At 40.0% G+C, this 19,907-nt stretch overlaps 1 protein-coding gene across 1 annotated transcript in view; it reads right to left on the reverse strand.

Annotated features, from left to right (window-relative positions):
- Positions 1-19,907, reverse strand: part of LOC136448452 (uncharacterized) — a 75,029-nt gene that overhangs the window by 15,917 nt on the left and 39,205 nt on the right. The window contains exons 18-19 of the mRNA XM_066448017.1: positions 19,654-19,775; positions 18,820-18,987 (exon numbers count right to left, since the gene is read on the reverse strand). Of these exons, the coding sequence (XP_066304114.1) occupies positions 18,820-18,987; positions 19,654-19,775 (290 nt within the window). The remainder of the gene's footprint in view (positions 1-18,819; positions 18,988-19,653; positions 19,776-19,907) is intronic.

Consider the following 19,907-nt stretch of genomic DNA (forward strand, 5'->3'; position numbering starts at 1 on the left):
CTCCCCCCTCCATATACCACTGTCACCTTGTCGCTTAGCTTGCGGATGTCTGTGTGTAAGGAGCAAGCCCTTCAGTTGTTTTTGCACAATGGTGTGTGTGATGACATAGACCCTTCAAGATGCATTTCTTTCAAGTCTCAGGTTAATACTTAGTTGCCATGGCAACGGGGAAACACGTTTTGGGCGGACTCCAACACATGGAAATGGCATGATGAATGACACTATTCCAGACAAACGCTAAGAGATAAGCAGAAAGTGTTTAAACTAACTACTCAGCTTCACTATAACAGCTGTGAAACGTCCATAGACTTGACATTATGGTATTGGGCAAAATGGTAACAATATAATTTCTTTCAATGCAAAAAATATATACTATTTTGCCTTTTAAGTATTGTTTTCACATATGCCTTGTCAGAAGAATGGACATGGTCTGTCTCATAACAGAAAGTCCCAGCAGTTGACTGATTGCTCAACTTCACCAATTGTACACGCCCCCTAAGACATGCCCCCTTTCCCATAAGGAAGTAGGTAGTGCTCCTGCAATACTGAATTTTAAGTCAAAGATTAAATTGACCAAAAATTCAAAGTCATGTTTAACTTAGATAGTTAAACATTTTAACTTTAAACTTAAATTTTAACTTTAAGCTTTAAAGTTTAAAGTTAAAATGCCTGCATTTCATCGTGTACATCTTTGTGTAAGCTACACCGTATAACAAAAATCATGAAAATCCGTCATACCTTTCTTCAGTCATCCTCATTGAAAACTTTTGACCTAGACACCCTGCAGTTCCAGGACAGACCGCATAGGGTCTATACTGTCACTAGACGTCGGCACTTAACACTTGATTAAAGTTTAATAATATGGAATAAAGATTTATTCTATTCATATTTAAAGTAATTCTATTTGCAAGTTCTTACCCGAGGGCTAATTGCAACATGAAACAATGCGTAGCAAGGGTATACTGTACAGATAGTGCGAGTTAACACTGTTGACTAGTAGAACTCATGGCTATTCTAAAAAAAACTACTACGGAATACAATCTACGCAATAGTACGGAGTTCAGTGGCAGAAGCGTAGATTGGGTAAAGGAATGCTTTTATCCTAGGTTATAGTGGCTTTTCTTCAGACAAGACTGCGATGAGAGCCGAGCGTTTCAGGTGTTCAGTGACATGGAAAAAGGTTATCCAATTCATCTGTACAACCAGCTCAATTATCAATATAGTTGTCTGCGTACCAAGGGTAAGCTAATGATCTACGTAACGTTTGTACATTCGACCACTTCAACTGTGGAACGTTTAACGATTATTGACAGCTAAACGTTAGGAGACGTAATGTGCTTTGTATAACATGCATGATGACTACAATTGACTACGACAATGTCCATTTTGTCATGATTTCACAGTTGACTAACTGGCATGAGTGAGTTTTTAGTTAAGCCTTGGTTAGGCCAACATGTTCGGCCGCAGCTTTCTATGAAAGAAAGACACCGCTTTAAAACGCATAAACGTACGTACGTACTTGATAAAATGTTACGGAAAGTTAAACAGCATAATGTCTTTTAAGAATAGACGCTGACTTCTATTTGTTTAGAAAACTACCAGGTAAACTACTATATCATAGATTGAATCAAGTAACAGACGTTTACTTGGCTGTAGGAATACGTGTACATTAATGCAATAGACTCTCAAAGCGTACGGGTCCCCCCATAAATCGCTAAAGCCCCTGTCACACTTGTGCGTATATACAAGCCCGCATGAGTTGCGTATTAACATGTTTTTGGTTTAGGTTAAGTTTGCAGCCGAAGAAGTAATTTCTTTGGTTTGATAATGGTGGGTCAAAGTAGAAAACACCGCAAAATTTACTTAAACCAAAAAAATGTTACTGCGGAACTCACGCGCACTTGTACATACGCAAACGTGTGACAGGGCCCTTGCAGCCACCATTCGTCGATGAATCTGATAGAGAGTGAACTTAGGTCATGTCACGTATTCACCGGAGTGGAGCTAGAGACGTCATTGTTGCGCTCGGCGACAGCCCTGTGGCAAAGATAGATCATGGGCCACTCTAGCTGTCAGGTGTGGCGACATTTGTCGACCCACCAGAATACTTGAATCAACGTGCCGCACTTCTAATCACCTTTATTATCTCTATTCACGTGTCACAGTGGCAATGACGATGTACAGACATCTAAACCAACTGAACTTTTTTGACCTTTTGAACGTTTGGATGCTATCTAACGCGTCTGTAGCTTTCTTTCAAAGATATTTCTTTGACACCTGGATCCCATATCGTGCTGTATATGTCTCAATTTTTCCACCAGTTCGACACTTTCCCCCTCCAATTTCGTGTTCCCGTAGGCACTGTATGTATTTGACAAGGATTTATAACTGAGAGAGGTGTCAAGGACTTTTTCATCGCCACGCATGCCTTGATTCATGTGATCCTGTAGTCTTAGGAAAGATGAACACAGCTTGGGTGTTTGTGATGTATTATGTCGATATCTCGCGCTTTTATATCTCGCTTGTCATTGGACCTGTAAGTTCAAATAGTGCGTCACCCCATCTCATGTTTCAACCATAGTTCACCAAGTGTATCTGATAATGGTTGACACCGTTTTAGATGTCCACGTGCTGATAGTGTGCGGAAATCTGAAAATAGTTTCACGGCTTCTGAAATCTGAATACAGACAGGACAGAAAAACGGATTTAAATTGGATGTTCTGATTGGTCCACACGGCACAACCTTCAACATGTTAAAGGAGTCCTAAACTCTGGGGGGGGGGGAGTTATTTTCCAATAGATAATAATTTTAGGAAGTAAAAACGAATACTTATTACAGTATAAGTACCCATTGGTCCCGTGCGCATCAAAAAGCATTCAGTATTCTACTGAATTCCCCAGGTGATCCTCTATTCAATTAGATTAAGAAACATCAGCCTATGCCTGAATACAATGTACCTGACAAGGCCTGACAAAAGTTAGGTTACACAAAGAATGTCAGGGGGCCTAAGAAAAAATTGTCTTGTTATATGTTCCTTTGTATCTAGTTAACAACTGGCCTTCTTATTGTGCTCAGCCCCCCTCATTTATGCCAAAATATTCACGATGAAGGAAGTGGGTATACGTATAGGGAATGCATGGGTAGGGTCTGCACAGGTTTAGTGAGTTACATATCATTTTACAAAACCCACCTTGTGTAATTCACCACGAGCAGAATTCTATTAAAAGTTGGCTGATTATGTATTCATTGATACATGTTGAATAGAGCTGACAACCGTGACGGCGACTATAACTCTCAGAGAGAAGCGAATTTTGCAACTAAAACAACCAAATCACAAACAAGATGAACCATTTAAATTCTTCTTTCACATCTACATCTTGACATGACGAATGGTACACTTTGTTCCTTCTACTTCTGATTGCAAAGGATAGCACCGACGGGTGTTAAAGGTTAAACGTGCGAACAGCAATTCTGGTTGTTACAAAAAACAACTTAAAAACAAGACACACCTTAAAATTGGCATAGCTTAACATGTTGCGTCAGATGTTTCGTGACATGCAGTGTGTTTTGTGAGGAAAATATAGTCGGTATAGAAAGTTGGACATCCGTCTAGTACTCTAGCAAGGCACTAGTATGTGTACATGTCAAGCGTAGTGAAGATTGATTGAAGGTATCAGGGCTGATCTGCATGGGGACTTCTACATTCAAGTATACAAAGGCAGTCTGGAAAATATTTCTCTAGTCCTCTGATATGTTTCATTGTACGAGTACATGTGACCTTTCAGCTCCCTACATTAACTGGAAGCGTGTCATGCAAAATCTTCATTGACCCGCCCTCGTATGTGTCCATATAAAAATTGGGGTTAAAAACTGGCCTGCGGGTGCGGAGACAGGGGGCTCCCGAGAAAACGGCACAAGGACAACTTAAAAAGACTCTCAACACCTGAACAGATAGACCGTCCGTGGCGGCCATAGTAGCCGGCCGGGACATTTAGAGACGTACCATTATATATCAACCGCCAGGCATTCTAAGCAAATACACTGAATAACCAGCTGTCGAAGAAATGAAGAAAGTGGAAAGGTAGAGAAGACTGAGCTCCAGACACTGTAGATTCAGACCTGCAGTTCAAGGAACATTCTACACAGCCGAGAGCTAAAACCCTTCAAAGTTACACGCCGAGTCAATATATAGAGCAGACCCACACAGCCCTTCTTTATTTCATTTTTATTTTTATTTTTACTTCGGTTTTTGACAGACAATGACGACGCGCTGCACTCAGGTTTTTATAACTTATATTAATTAACAGTACCACGCCATATTTGTACACCAGGGCGAAGTCGTGTTAAGTGCCTTTCCAAGAGCACAACATCGGTGGCGTCAGGGGGATTCGAACTCGGGACCTCTTGGTTCTGAGCCAAACACCCTGCCGTTACGCCACACGACCCCACTTAAATACGCCACACGACCCATCTTTATTCATAAAAAAACTCATTTGTAATTCTGCATTTTCTCGTGCGAAACACCCCAGAGTTGGTAAAGCAGATTCCCTCTCAATACTAATCTGTAGTCTTATGTTTAATTTTGATCTACGTCTTGGTCAATGTTGTCAACAGTTTCAAGTTTTTGTGGGGTTTCAATCGGCGGAAATGTAAAATATTGCTGAGCGAAGTGATGTAACGCTGCACAGAAAATATGACAAATCAGTCCGCCCTAAAAAAAATCTTGGACATGAAAAAGCGGATCCTTGAGCGTGCGCGTGTGTGTGGGGTGGGGGGGGGGGTCGTTCGAACCCCCCGACACCCCCCTGGCTACATATACCAGAGTAGCCTTAACTGTCAAGGTGGTAGATCGCTACGGGAGCGCTGAGCAATCTCCAAGGTCTTTCAACAGCAACTGGTCCCAAACAGAACGGGCTATGTTTAAGACCATGCCAGTCGAAGCGTTTCCATGCACAGTAACTTTTCGGGGTCGATGACACACAACGTCGGATGTGGGCTGTTATTATTTTGTCCAGACCAAGGCGAACAGTTGATTTAGGGCCTAAAAGTTAGCCACGCCACTTAAAGGAAAATCTGGAATTTCCGCTGACCCTCCGGGGTGTTAACAAACGTAACGACACAACACAACACAATACACTAGTAAAGCCCCTGTCACACTTGTACGTATATAAAAGCCCGCATGAGTTGCGTATTAATAATTTTTTTCCGTTCGGTTGAGTTTTCAGTCGAAGAAGTAATTTTTTAAATTTGGTTTGATAACTAGACTGCTCAACGATATCGATGGGTCAAAGTAGAAAATAACTTCCTCAGCGGCATAAGTGTGGCAGTGCCCTAAGATACAGTTGTAACGTCTTGAACTGTAAAAAAATGCCCAAACTATACAACCGATGTAAAATTAGCAGCGGTTTTAGTATACGTCTACTTGTATCGTGGTGCCATCAACACGCCGAAAATGCCCTTCTCATACATATATGTACACATGTACACAGATACAAGGTCCTACACGTTACGACACAGTTCTGAGTAGCCTTCCGCTGACAGTCAGCCTATCTTCTCACAACAAGCCATAATATCTATGTACTGAAGTCCTTAACTAGCACAGGATGTTTAAAGACTTGTTTCCTGAGAAAGTTATCATCTCATGTTATTTCGTAGTTACTAACGTTACATACACGTGAAAAACTTGATATGAGGCTTACCGCCTTTTGGAATAGGCACGTTCCTCGTGTCGCCGCCGCGGGACAAAGTCTCCTCGAGCCCCGCACCTCAGAAGGACTTCCGCACCGGAACCGGCGTCAAACAATTCACGTCAGTCAATACCTCCTCAGTGAAACCTTAGCGTTGAAGGCTAAGTTAACGTATCTTTCGAATTTGAAAAGAAGATATCGCAGTGGTGCTCTTTCCTGGTCGGGTCTGGTTAAACTTCAGGTGTGCTCTCACAATGAGAGACCGGCCTTATGTGAGATTGAAGCGCAGTTGAACAAAGTTACTCGACTGGACTGAAAAGACTGCCTCTTAATTACAGTGAATGTCATATCTGGTATTAGTCAGTGTCGCTATCGACGTCATTACCGACATTCCAGGGGGTTGGTGTAAAGTTAGGTGTGTTGTTTATCTAGGTGAAAATTTTGAATGAGAAACAAATTTGATCAACTTATGGAACCACTTGTTATAGTGAGCTCTTTCTCATCTTTGACTTCGAAGCGAATCCGGTTTTCCACTCATACCTCATACATATGGTCACACTTCACATGTACGAACCACAGAATTCCATCTTACTTATCAAATTTACCAAGAAGTTTATATTTTTGGTGCCATTTATGGGTGGTTGCTTATGTACGTGTGTGTGTGTGTGTGTGTGTGTGTGTGTGTGTGTGTATGTATGTGTGTGTGTGTGTGTGCGTGTGTATGTGTGTGTATGTGTGAGCGTGTGTGTATGTGTGTATATGTGTGTGTGTATGTATATGTGTGTGTGTGTGTGTGCGTGTGTGTGTGTGTGTGTGTGTGTATGTGTGAGTGTGTGTTTGTGTATGTATGTGTGTGTGTGTGTGTGTGTGTATGTGTATATATGTGTGTGTGTGTGTGTGTGTGTGTGTGTGTGTGTGTGTGAGTGTGAGTGTGCTTGTTTGTTTTTTGTTTGTTTGTATGGGTCGATATTAATGATATTCGGTATGGTGATAGGTGTCGAAAAAAGGGTAGGTTCCACCTGGTGACTTATGCGGTACTACAGGAGAACTTCCAGCTTTTATATTTTGTGTCGTGATCTTTTGATACCAGATATTTATTGGGGTCATGATGAATTGTAAAGAGTTTGGCCACCTAGCGGCTTTTTTCGAACTGCGGGGGCCGATTTGTTTTCAGATTTTGAAATGGATATCGTCATTTGGTATTTTTTTATCCTTCAACCTGTAAGACTTGTCTTCCTCGGTTCAAACATTCAGTAAAAGCATAGTATATATTACACAATATATCACAGAACCACACACATAAAGAGTTTTTACCAAATATTTACAACCTGACGGTCTTAAGGTCAGAGGTGAGTATGATAGGCAGACGGCATTGGAAAACACTTCGCCCTCCCCCAAATTCAGATTTAATGTTTAGGAGCCTGCGGCTGTTGATGAAGACTTTGTGATTGACGTTCATAAAAAGCCCAGTGCTATGAGCTCATGTTTGGTCACGCAAGCATTTTTGACAAACAATAGACACGCCTAGAAGTACTATAAAAGACCAGATATTTGGATCTGTTACAGTTTTCTAAATGCCTTTCTCGTTAAACCTTGGCCATGGATGGATTGAAAGAGTTACTATAAGGATACACCAAGTAATTTTCATGGATGACGTCCGCGCGCGCATTGATTTTGGTCTGTTCCCAGAAAAACCCCCAAGAAATTCCGCTTACTGTAACTATGACCAAAGAGTTAATCAATGGGATCATGGCCATGGAAAGAAACAGGACAGGACAACAACTGCTGTTCAACTTCATCTGATTTATTCAAATCATTGCTGTTTTCATGATGAATAAAAAATTGTTAGTTATTTCACTGTGTTCTCTCATTCAATTTGTGTCCTAACATGTGTCGTCGACTATTATATTTCAAATCTAGGCATCTTGTTTTTTTCGGCCCTTTTTGGTTTTTTTCGCGCTCTCGCATTAGATTTAGGGTCTCCAAAGGACGTCATCCATGAGAATTACTTGATGCAGCCTAAAAGCAAAATCTGTTTTGTGTGATATGGTTGTCCAATTCTATAAATACTATAAGTACAGAAAAGAAGACCAGAAAACCCCTTTTTATCCGTCTTTCTGCTTTCAACTATTTCATTTATCGGATTCTAAAAGATTAGTGTACAAAACATAGTTTGGAAAGGCTTTAGCGTACTAGAAAGGTTGACTGGGCGGCAGGTTTTGGGTATTGTCAAGGTCTTTTTCACTTTACTCATAGGTCTGGAAGAAATCGCAACTACTGTAGGCCACTTACATCTGATTAAGAGATTTATTACAGTCATCGGACGTATAGTCTGGCGGTGTATCACACGATGGGAACATTTTATACCCCATTATTACTCCTTTTGTTGCGTAACGATGGTGATGATAATGATAATGATGATAATGATGATGATTAACTTCTCTTGACCGGTCATCCACAGGCTGGGGTTCTTCGTACCTTACTTTTGCCTAGCCTCCTAGCCTCTAACGCTATATATTTTGGGGAGGGGGTGGCGCGATTTCTTACACGGGCCAAGGTTCTCTAATGCCGGCAATGGAGTTTCGCTGCCGATGGAGTTATGAGGGAAGACCGCCTTTCTATCTTTTCGCCTGGATTGAAAGGCGGTCGGCGTTAGAGAACTTTGGCCCGTGTAAGAAATCGCGTCACCCCCCTCCCCCAAATATATAACGCTACGCCACCGTTCTAGGAAGCCTGCGAAGGAGGCTAACTTTTGCCACACCTATAGCTATTTTTTGTGTAACCAAACGCTTAACAATGTTATAATAATCAGTTTCGGGTTTTTTTATTCGCTTGAACTTTTGCTTATTCATGACAAACTGAAATAACAGCTCCTTTGTTCCTGTAGCAGCGTCTTCTTTTTTTCTCACCCTGGCGTTTGTGGATAATGCAGCACATAGATAAAGAAAAAACAATATCAAGGTTTTCACCTAACATACTATATTCTTGTTGCATAACTTGCTATTAGGAAAAACTTTCAGCGGCTGGGAAAAATATAATCTCTACGTGTGTTTGAAAAGAAGGACAGAGCTTTGAATATCAAGGTTTTCACCTAACATACTATATTCTTGTTGCATAACTTGCTAGTAGGAAAAACTTTCAGCGGCTGGGGAAAATATAATCTCTATGTGTGTTTGAAAAGAAGGACAGAGCTTTGAATATCAAGGTTTTCACCTAACATACTATATACTTGTTGCATAACTTGCTATTAGGAAAAACTTTCAGCGGCTGGGAAAAATATCATCTCCATGTGTGTTAGAAAAGAATTGAAAGAGCTTCGACAGAGTGTGGCGAAAAGTCGAATGGTTGTACTAGCCAGGTGTAATGTCAAGGTCCGTTGTTTTCACCTCGCGGCACAAAACCTCCCCGTACCTGTAATCTATCTAATTAGCTAGCATGTCATGTCATTGTCCGACATGTCCATTGTGATCATACCGCGTACACAACAAGCAGAAGAAGTTTAAAACTTCAAAACATCCCTTTGATTGTACCTCTTTTTTTTTTACAAATAACCGGCATTGTCATACCTTACCGTGGTTGAACAGCTTTCCCTTAAAGTTTATTTGTCTGTTCCTGCAGACATTAAACTTGTGGGTAGATTACAGGTTAGGGCCAAATCGGGTTGCAGAAAGCCAACACAAAATTGGTCTTTGTCGAGAGAATACCTAAATAACTGGAATAGTCATACCTTACAGTTGTTGAACAGCTTTCCCTTAAAGTTTATTTGTCTGTTCCTGCAGACATTAAACTGGGGTAGATTACAGGTTAGAGCCAAATCGGATTGCAGAAAGCCAACACAAAATTGGTCTTTGTCGAGAGAATACCTATTAAATAACTGGAATAGTCATACCCTACAGTCATTGAATGGCGTCTGTTCCTGTAGAAATTAAGCTGAAGCAAATTACATGTAAGAGCCAAATCGCATTACAAGATCTAGAAGCGAACACAAAATCGGTCTTTGAATGCAGAGAAAGGGTATTGTAACGTTACACATAGAGCCGACGGAAGGCAATGGTTACCCTTATGTAACAAAAAGGCGGCTTAATGCATCGGAATTAGGCTCTACCAGCCTCGATCCGCGGGTCGCTGGGAAAATAGTAGAAATTGGCCAAATAGAGTCAATTGTATGGAGGGAGTCGGCTACGGAGAGAGGGTCCAATATGCGCCTGCGAATGAAACCCTCCATGGCCAAAATCCCCCGGTAAATGTTCTACCTATAGCCGGCGCGGTTAGTCTGGTAGAGACTACATCAGAATGTCAGGTGCGATGTGGGTGGGGGGTGGCAGTCCGCGAACTTGACAGCCGCCCTTCACATATATAGCTTGCCTGAAAAGATGGACAATGTCACAATGTGCATACATTACCCCATTTATTTTGGGTCATCCATTGTCAGTTGTACCCCTATAGTGTTTCATATACGCTGGGTTGGATATGGACGATAAAACAGTTTATTGGGGAATCGGCCGGCATTGAATGCCTAACTGGGTAGAACTACTTTCTCTACAAATTAGTGCCGGACACAAGGCCATGTATTATTCATGCCCAGTCGTCGTTTATTTACCAGTAAAACCTTTTCACCACCCGGTGCATATTCCTACCTGAAGTACGGCGAAATGCCTACACAAAGTACGTCGGAATTGCTGCGACCCTAACACAGAGCGTTAGACGATACATACTTAGTCTACGGCATCCTTTCATATATTCCTCAATGACGTTTGTTAATACCGTGTTCCGAGAAATGTACTGTACTTATAAGACGCTCTACATTGTCGCTATGGAGCACTAGTATAGGATTATGTCATATGCTATTGTCAACTGTTGGTTATTCCGTATATACTATTTTTAACTGTGTTTTTATCTCCCGCTATATATGTAAATTTTACGATTTTAAGAAGTATGAATGTAAATGTTTTTACAAACCACTGTAAAAAGGCAACACAATTCAGACACAGTGTCTGCGATGTTGCACTTGAAGAATAAAGTTTCAATAAAGTTTCAATATTGACATCGTAGAACAGATTTGGACTAATTTGTGTCATGGGTGACTCATAACTTACTGATTTGATGATGTGGGCTTAATTGTGCATACTGCTTTGGCGTGTAATATAGTACTACGAAATTTGTGTTATGCAGCGACGTGTATAACTGTGACCTATATTGAGTAGTATTGTAATGATAGACTACACTAGAATGTAATCAGTATGAAATATCCTGTTGATTATGATATACATTATCTTGGGGTACCTATCTCACACTGTAAAGAACGACTTCTTGATTGCCATAGAAATTTTTTAGCAAGACATGTCAGGTGAATAGATTTTGTGAAGTGATACAAGTATTGTCGTGGGATCAATGTAAAGCCGCCACTGGATTTTCTAGTCTCTGGTTGTCGGGCTCTGCTTTAAACCTGGCGATTTATGGTATAATTGGGGTGTCAGGGGTGAGTGTTCCGGAGAGAATGCAAATTTGTTCTGGCAAGATGCCGCACGCGTTCTAACAGGGCGTGTGATTCGGCCGGAGGAGTGTGCCAGACAGAGAATAGTTAACAAAGTACCGAAGGCAAAGTCGTAAAATTGTGGCCTGGCTTGATACCAATAAAAGTCTTACACAGGACTATCAAATCGTTTCACTGGTAATTTAAAACGATTTGTTCTTCATAGAAGAGTGAACTGCTAAATGTATATAGCAGCGCCATAAATCATATTCTCGCCACTCGTCTTCTAGTTGAATTAACACCTCCAGTTGTTTTGTTTCGAAACGACATATTTATCGACGTTTGATAACTTAATGACGCAGATAAAGGGCACATGAGACAAATTAAACTCAAGATGGCTTCGTTGTTCGTGGACAGGTGCTCGGAGAGTTCATCAAAAAGTTCATGGACATACCCAGGCGTCCTTCAGGCACGGTAGTCACATAGGCATAGCACAAGGTCGTTTTCTTAGATGATGTGACGTTCCATCTGTCACAAAGTTTCGAAATCTTCCCCTGATGAGGGCAGAGGTCCTGTGTGGACATATCTGACGCCCTGTGCGTCACGCAGCTCCCCGACCTACACAGCATGGGGTCGTTTTGTGACACATTTTGACGTGATTCAGTCACAAGGTTTTCAGAATGTCCCAGAATGTTTTTGAACATTTTATTTGAGGGTCTAACCATCACAAAGGTAAAAAAACAACTTCTCGGCCGAAGGTCGGAAAACATGGGGTTTAATAATTTGTTTAGTTCAACTGATTGAATTGTGCTGTTTGGTTTGTGCTACATACGAGTAAGAATTGACATGACAAGTGATCATGACCATCGACTATCACCTTTTCAGGATGTCGACCTGGAGACCTGACTGTGATGTTTGATTCGCTCACACCGGGAAGACCCCTACTCTTTTAGATAAATGTGGTGCGTTCTTTGAGGTGTGGCGCCCCTCAAACACGGGTCCACCATTTGTCCTATCCGAGGGACGACGTCCCTAACCGAAGCTAGTTATAGGCACTCATTTTCACCTGAGTAAAGTGAGGAACAACATGTAAAGTGTATTTCCCAAGGGCACAACATATATCTGGGCATGTTAGGGAATCGAACCCCATGACCCTCGATTTTGGCCCAACTTAACACTCTAACCATTGATTGGTAGAGCTGTTCCTTGAAGTGTGAACGAATCGATTCTGGGGCATGCATGTTTGGTTCCATGGCATAATTGTCGCCTGAGGCCGAGTGCTAGTTGATTAACCCCATTATACGGACAAGGAGTGTCGAGATGTGAGTCAGATAACCTCTCACCGATCACCCATTTGTCATCTTACTTGTCATGCTTGATAGAAACATAATCATCATAATTATCTTAGGCTGCAGGAGAATAAGAGATCTCAGATTAAACTGCTGATTAGAGCTTTCCTGAAGGTCGGGTCACTTTCTTCGTACGATTTTTTAAATTATATTTTCAGCGAGATTATTACAGAACTGTCGGTCGATAACGTAAAGGATCAATCACCTTTTGTGACATTAAGACAGTTGAGTTCCACAAGCAATACCCATAACTTTCCCAAGAATTCTCTAAATTTTCTTTTGTAGACCTGCCGTATACGAAGACTGTGACCCGGTCCTGGGGCATATTACACCCCCCCACAACATTATGTATATGTTAACCTAAAGTACAGATAATCTCAGAATATATACATACGTAAGGCCACAGCAAGTAAATTTTATGGATGACATCCTCCGCAGACTCCAAAATTAATGAGATAGGGTAAAAAAAACAAGGCGGCCAAAAAAACCCAAGATTATTATATTTTCAAATTTTGAGGCGACGAAATATGATATCATGACCAACAGGTCTTTTATTCCTGTATTCAACCGATGAGGTTTCATTATGATATATAATGTAAAACCTCCTTGATTCAACAGTAAACATGTCCGTGTAGATGTGTATACATCTCAATAGACTAACTACGAAAAATGCAGAAAAGAGCTTGTTGTACCATCATCTGAAGCAACTACACTGGGTATTCATATGCGATGAAACATCTTGTGTATACAGCTCAATTAACTAGACCCCCCCCCCATTATTTATATAATGTCCTTGCTAGAACAAAAAAAGCTTGTTATTATAAAAGGGCCATTCTTCTTTTAACCACCAAAAACCCACAAATTATAGAAAAGGTGGGACATTACGTCTTCCATTGTTTACAAAAGAGAAGTCAAACCCTTCACTAGTTATTGACAATTACGTTTGTATAGTCCAGTCTAGTCGCGTTTATACCTATTTTGTACCCTGTTATTTTATGTATGTTGTTTGCAATTAGCCCTCGGGCAGAAATCTGCAATAAACTTATTATTATACCATCATGGGCAGGAACCACACTGGGTATTCATATGCAACGAAACACCTTAGACTGTCAACATTAAACTGTTCTTGAAGATGTGTATACAGCTCAATTAACTAGAACAAACGCAGAAACAGCTTGTCATACCATCATGGGCAGGAACTACAGTGGGTATTCATATGCAATGAAACACCTTAGAATGTCAACGTTTACGACATATTTGCCCATTTTTGGCATGTTGACCACCGTCGGAGGGCAATGGAATTTCTTGTTTTTTTATTACGAAATCAGTTGAAAATTAATGAGCGCGCTGATGTCATCCACAAAAATTACTTGCTGTGGCCTAACAAAAAAGCATTGGCATCCGATACCAAAAAAAATGCTCTTTCTGTATTATCCTTATAAAGCTTGTGGCGGAGGCAGAACACCAACTGACTTCGGAGTGTGATTTATCTTGGTGGTGATTGATGCTGCTGTGTTACTGTAAATGCAGAAATGTTCGCGGTGGTTTTATGTTCGCGGTTTTCAGCGCAAACTTAAAACCCCCGCGAAACTTTTTTCTCACCTATGACTGTACCGCTACTATTGTTTCAAACGAGAACTTAAACCCCCGGGAACACTCCATTTTCTCCCTGCCGCGAAATAAAAACCACGCGAACTTAAATGCGTTTACAGTATTCTACCAGGACATCACCATGCAATGATTACTAACTTACAACTTACTAACTTACCTCACAAAGAAATTGAACATTTCATCGGAAGCTTTTCTTTTCTTTTATTCCAAGTTCCTACGTATCTATATTTCATCGCCTATGGAGTATGGGATAGCATGTATCTATTGTACAGATTTAATAAATATACCATATATTGTCGACAACATGACAAACCTGCACTTTGTGTCAAACTTATGTGCTGAACTAGATATATTACTGAATAAGTGTGATATTTAATGTACAGATATACCATGGCCAGCTAAACATACTTTGAAATCAGCGTAAAAATATCACAACCCATTAGATGGACATACAAATTCGTTAGTTTCAGGTAACTTCGTCTCTATTTTCAGGCTTCTTCATTGCGAATCATATATAATTTAGGATGGAATAGAATATCTAAACATAAAGTGGCTTTCAATAATCAATCACAAGCTTTCTTACTTTAAGCAACGTTTTAATTTTTTTAAAACATACGATACCTCAGCATAGAAGAAGAGACATAACTTTATGAAGATTACGTCATATAATGTATGAATTGCACATCGATCTGGAAATGACTTGCAATTGTCAAATTCATTTCCATAAAAGAAAACATTACTTAGTGTATCACCGACCTAGAACAATGGGTACTATTATGTAACATGTATGGTTTGCTGTTATCCAGCTAGGATATCTAAAGATGAATAAAAAGAGTATTTTTACACAACCAAGAGATTTATTCCACCGACGTTTCGGTGACCATCTGTCACCTTCTTCAATGCACTTCTGACTGGTTCACATAGTAATGCAGCACAGGCGTTGCTGCTTATACATAATAATCGTTGCATTGATTTTTTATTGATAGTTGTGTATGTGTTACACTTCTGTACGTTTGGGACCGCATAGTGATGTCATCTCCTGTGATTGTACATACGTAAATATTTTGCGTTTGGGAATGCATCTCATTATGTATAAGCAGCAACACCTGTGCTGCATTACCATGTGAACCAGTCAGAATTGCCTTGAAGAATGTGACAGATGGTCACCGAAACGTCGGTGGAATAAATCTCTTGGTTGTGTAAAAAGAGTCTTTATATTCAGTGACTTACCAACCTGATGAAACTATTCACGGATACCTAGAGAAAGATGTCTGAAGAACAGTGTTTACTGTGATTAAGCTGATGATGCTAACTTCCTTCACGCAAATATGCTACTTCCGTAGATTGTGGTGCGAGAGAGCCCGTTCTTGCAATCCACCTTTATCTCAGATTGATCATAGTCTGGAAAGCAACAAATAGTAAACTTCAGTGTAACGTTATTACAACTGATGAAAAAAATGTCAAGTATCATTGGCATACACTCAGAAATATCAAATCTCCTTAAGAAAAGACAAAATTTAGCGAAAATCCATCTTTAACATCTCACCTCGTGGTAAAATATTAAATAAAAGTTACTTTACTCGCTAACGTAAAGAGAAACAGATGTGTAACACACCTTTCACACAGCGGTTGACAACCTTATTTTTGCATGGGAAGATTTCATGGACGAGGTTGTACAAGGCAGGGTCATAGGCCATGAGCTCCTCGCGGGTGTTGACATGGTTGTGGATGCCGTCAGGAGGGTCACTTTCGTGGTTTACGTAGAAGTAGCTTTGTACTCCTTTACACGGCAGAGCAAAACATGTTTAGAAACAAATCTCATCTGAAATTTATAGCTAAACAGTTACAAGAATAGTCATCAATCAGAAAAGATAAAGAGATTCTCACCTCCAAATTTTCGATGTCTACTGTACATCTTGATCACGGAATGACCTAGTCTCACGAGAGCACGAAACTAGGACGAGACTAGGGGGAGGCAGGACGATCTTCACAAGTCTCGTCCTAGTCTCGTGTTCTCGCGAGACTGGGTCATTCCGTGATCAAGATGTACAGTAGACATCGAAAATTTGGAGGTGCGTATCTCGTTACCTTTTCTAAGTCACTGATTGATGAATATTCTTGTAACCATGGTTTAGAAACAAATCTCATCTGAAATTTATAGCTAAACAGCTGTCATCTTTTTGAATAGTAATTCATTAACACGCTTTGATCAACACCGGTTCTTATCACTATGTACACTGTGCATCCATAACCAAGTTCCTTATGACTTGAACATTATCAATGTTAACAATATCTAGATATACAAAATTTTACCTATCGCCGAGCTATGACTAAACTAAGGATCAGCGATCATCTACTGCAAATTGAAGTTGGCAGGCACAACCAGACTCCACCAAATAACAGAATGTGTACATTATGTGACAATGATTGTATAGAAGATGAAATACATATTATTTCAGAATGCTTAAGCTTACTATACGCAGACATGCGTAGATCCCTTATAAGTTCCATACAACTAGACAGGAAATATGCGCATCTTACAAATAACGAGTTATTCACATGTATCATGTCGTCTGAGAACTACGATATAATTGAAAACTATGTGAATTTGTGCACAAATGAAATGTTTCAAAAAGAGAGAAGAGACTATGTAGATTTAAATGGAATATAGCACAATGTTCCTTTTCTTTTACTTCATGTTACCTAATGCATTTAGCCCATGTTGGGCATGAATATGCAATAAAGTTCATTGTCATTGTCATTATAAGGAATACGTCTCATCTCAAACTTGATAGCAAATCATCGGCTTTACCCTGAGAAGTCTCCACAAAGCTAGCCCAATGACCGCAATCCATTCTTCCTTCCTTGAGATTTTTCTTATCCATTTATTTGATTACTTCTTTGGTCATCACTTTTCTTTCTTCTATGTCTCCCGTCATTATCGTATCTATCATGTTCACTTCCGCTGTTCTTTATCAACTAATTTGAATAACTTAACACACCTTCTGCCCAGTACTCGAACACCGTGTCGTCTGCATATGTGTTGGCGAATCTTCCGTTTGCCAAGGCGTCTTGGTAAGCCGCTTCCAGACGAGCATCGAAGTCCGGAATCACAATTTTGGCCGCCATATTGTGCACACCGTGGGCAAACTCGTGCATGAAGATGTCTTCCACTTTAAAGCTGATTTACAGGAAAATTTCGATTGAAAAAAAAAGTATTTAATATTTCATTAAAACATACTTCATGATTCACTTAATTTCAACACAAATGCTTTGAAGAAGGTCGAGTAATCCTGTTGCCATAGGAATCCTGTTGGTTACAACACTTTGCACTGCAAGCACAAAAAACAGTGCACAGAATTCGTGTGAAACGTATATATTTGCTCAGGCAGGGATAGTTATAAGGGAGCATACACCATAACAGACATCTACAGCAACCTTGGTTGTTGTACCATGTATACAGCCAAACGAATAGATAAATAGATAAATAAATAAAATACAGCAAATGAAGGTCTCCCTCTACAAGATGGGGAATATTGTAATTCTTGTTTTTCTCACTGTAACATTATGTTCACTGTTTTCACGGTCACCTCTGTACCGTGAACTTATCAACACTGTGAAAAACCTGTTCTAATCTTCGCCGAGTACTTGTACTCGTTATTCATGATTCCTTCACACATCCGTTCTGTAAATCACTTGCCGCCACCGTGAAGTTGAAGTTCAGTAAAAACTTCAATTTTTCTTACACCGTGAAATTTTGCTACCGTGAAGAGATAAAGTGAATTACCGTACTCCCTGCGGTAAACCCTAAGGTCTATACAGGCAACGGCTCCGCATACCTGTCATGTTGGTAACACAAAACATTTTCCTCGGCTCCTGTCGACACTGGAAAAGTCACCGTGCCCCCCAGTCCTCGGGCCCGGGTGTTGAAACTCGGGTCCAGGTTGGAATGTTCGGGGACATCCAGAGTGACCTAATTATCGCATTATAACATCAGAAGACCACATCACCACAAAGACAGTTATTTTTTGCAAGCCCTAGCTCAAGTACGCATTCATTCTGCTTAACGGTAGGGGCCCTAACATAAGACGTGCCCTAACTTAAGACGGATTTGTTACTGATCTCACTCCTGTATACATTAAGTACACCGTGTTTGTTGCCACCGACTATGTTGATGATAAAGGTAAATAAAGTATGCACACAGCTTTCACTTGCATTAGAAATATACACTCCATTTCTTCTTTTTTCCTTCGCAAAATAGTATTTTAACGATAATGGTGGGATGGTGGAAAAAATTCTGTTTACTTAGATTCATCACAAGGTTATGAAGAGAGATCGTCTAAAGTGAGGGCACAAAATAGAAATGTTCATTCACGAAAACGTTTCGCAGCTTTTAGCTGTTGTAACGTAGAGAGTGAAGGGTTTATGATCTGTATGAATGCATTTGATACTCAAATATGTTCTCAGGATAAATGTGTTCAATTTTCACTCATCAAAACCTGCCCACTTTCTGGCAACTAGCGATAAAATGAACGAACGAGCGCGTGAAAAATCGTCTTATGTTAGGGCCCTCCCTGTTTAAACTGCCATATGTTATTCTATCATCGATATCCTTACTCATATTACACCTAATGTCATTATGCAAAATATATGGCTTAAGAGGCTCACATTCAACGTAATGTAAATTGTATATATTACCTCAGATTCGGCCATGATGGCGGCTCTACCATAGACGTTAAAGTACGAGTCCCGCAGGTCCCTCCTGTCCGCTAACATGAACAGCACGTCGTAGCAACATCTCCGGAGGGCGTCGTCAGGCAGAATAGAAGAGCCCAGGATGGGAATGCCATATGCGTGCAAGTATTTCTAATGGTAGAAAAATTATGTAAATTTTCGTGACTAATCCAAAACGTCTTAAATAAATAGAGTGTCCGCTGATGAAAGAAGCGTATAAATACACAACCTTCCTGTTGGTAAAAAGAGATTTATTAGTGATAACAATAAATAATCGATTACCTTTATTGTACACATACAGGCATACGGATATAAATGTCATAAACTACATATAATGACACTGACAGGACTTCTAATACTAATCTAAAACATTGGTTCTATAACTACTCTAATACATAGGTTCAACTTCTTGTCGTCTCTTTGTGATGCTAAAGATATATATTAAGATGGATTTGTTCATTATAGTATGGTCAAAATGCATAAGAAATGAATTTTTTCCATACCAAACATAGATTTAAAGTGTTAAAACGTTCTTATAATATGATTAAAACGAATATTTCCATCGTTACTATATTTTTTTACAAAATACAATCTACCGTAAAGCGGACTTCATCAAGTTACAAAATTTACTAACATATACTGCCTGAGCTATCTAATTCTAATTGACATTAGAGTGCGTTTATTAGTCTTTTTAAAACTACAACAAAAGTATTCCTGGCTACGAAGGTCATATACATCTTGGTATTGTCTTACTACAGCTTTCATTATGCAGAAATAAATTTATACAACTGAACTGACCTGATAAAAAGTGTCCAGACTGAGTTCTGTTCGAACGTCATCTGGGACATCTGTGACGTTATTACACTCCCAGGTTTCCCATGCACGACCGCGCTTGGTTGTGAGACACTCAGCAGGCAAATCTGAGAACAGCAAAATAACCAATATCTAGCATGTCCGTTTGGCATGGATTCATGTGTCAATTCTAAACGTATAAGGTAGTTATGATCACAAAGACTTCAAGTTATTTCTTTATGAAGTGAAAATGGTTATTT

The sequence above is a fragment of the Branchiostoma lanceolatum genome, chromosome 14 (assembly GCF_035083965.1).
Source record: "Branchiostoma lanceolatum isolate klBraLanc5 chromosome 14, klBraLanc5.hap2, whole genome shotgun sequence".
NCBI lineage: Eukaryota > Metazoa > Chordata > Leptocardii > Amphioxiformes > Branchiostomatidae > Branchiostoma > Branchiostoma lanceolatum.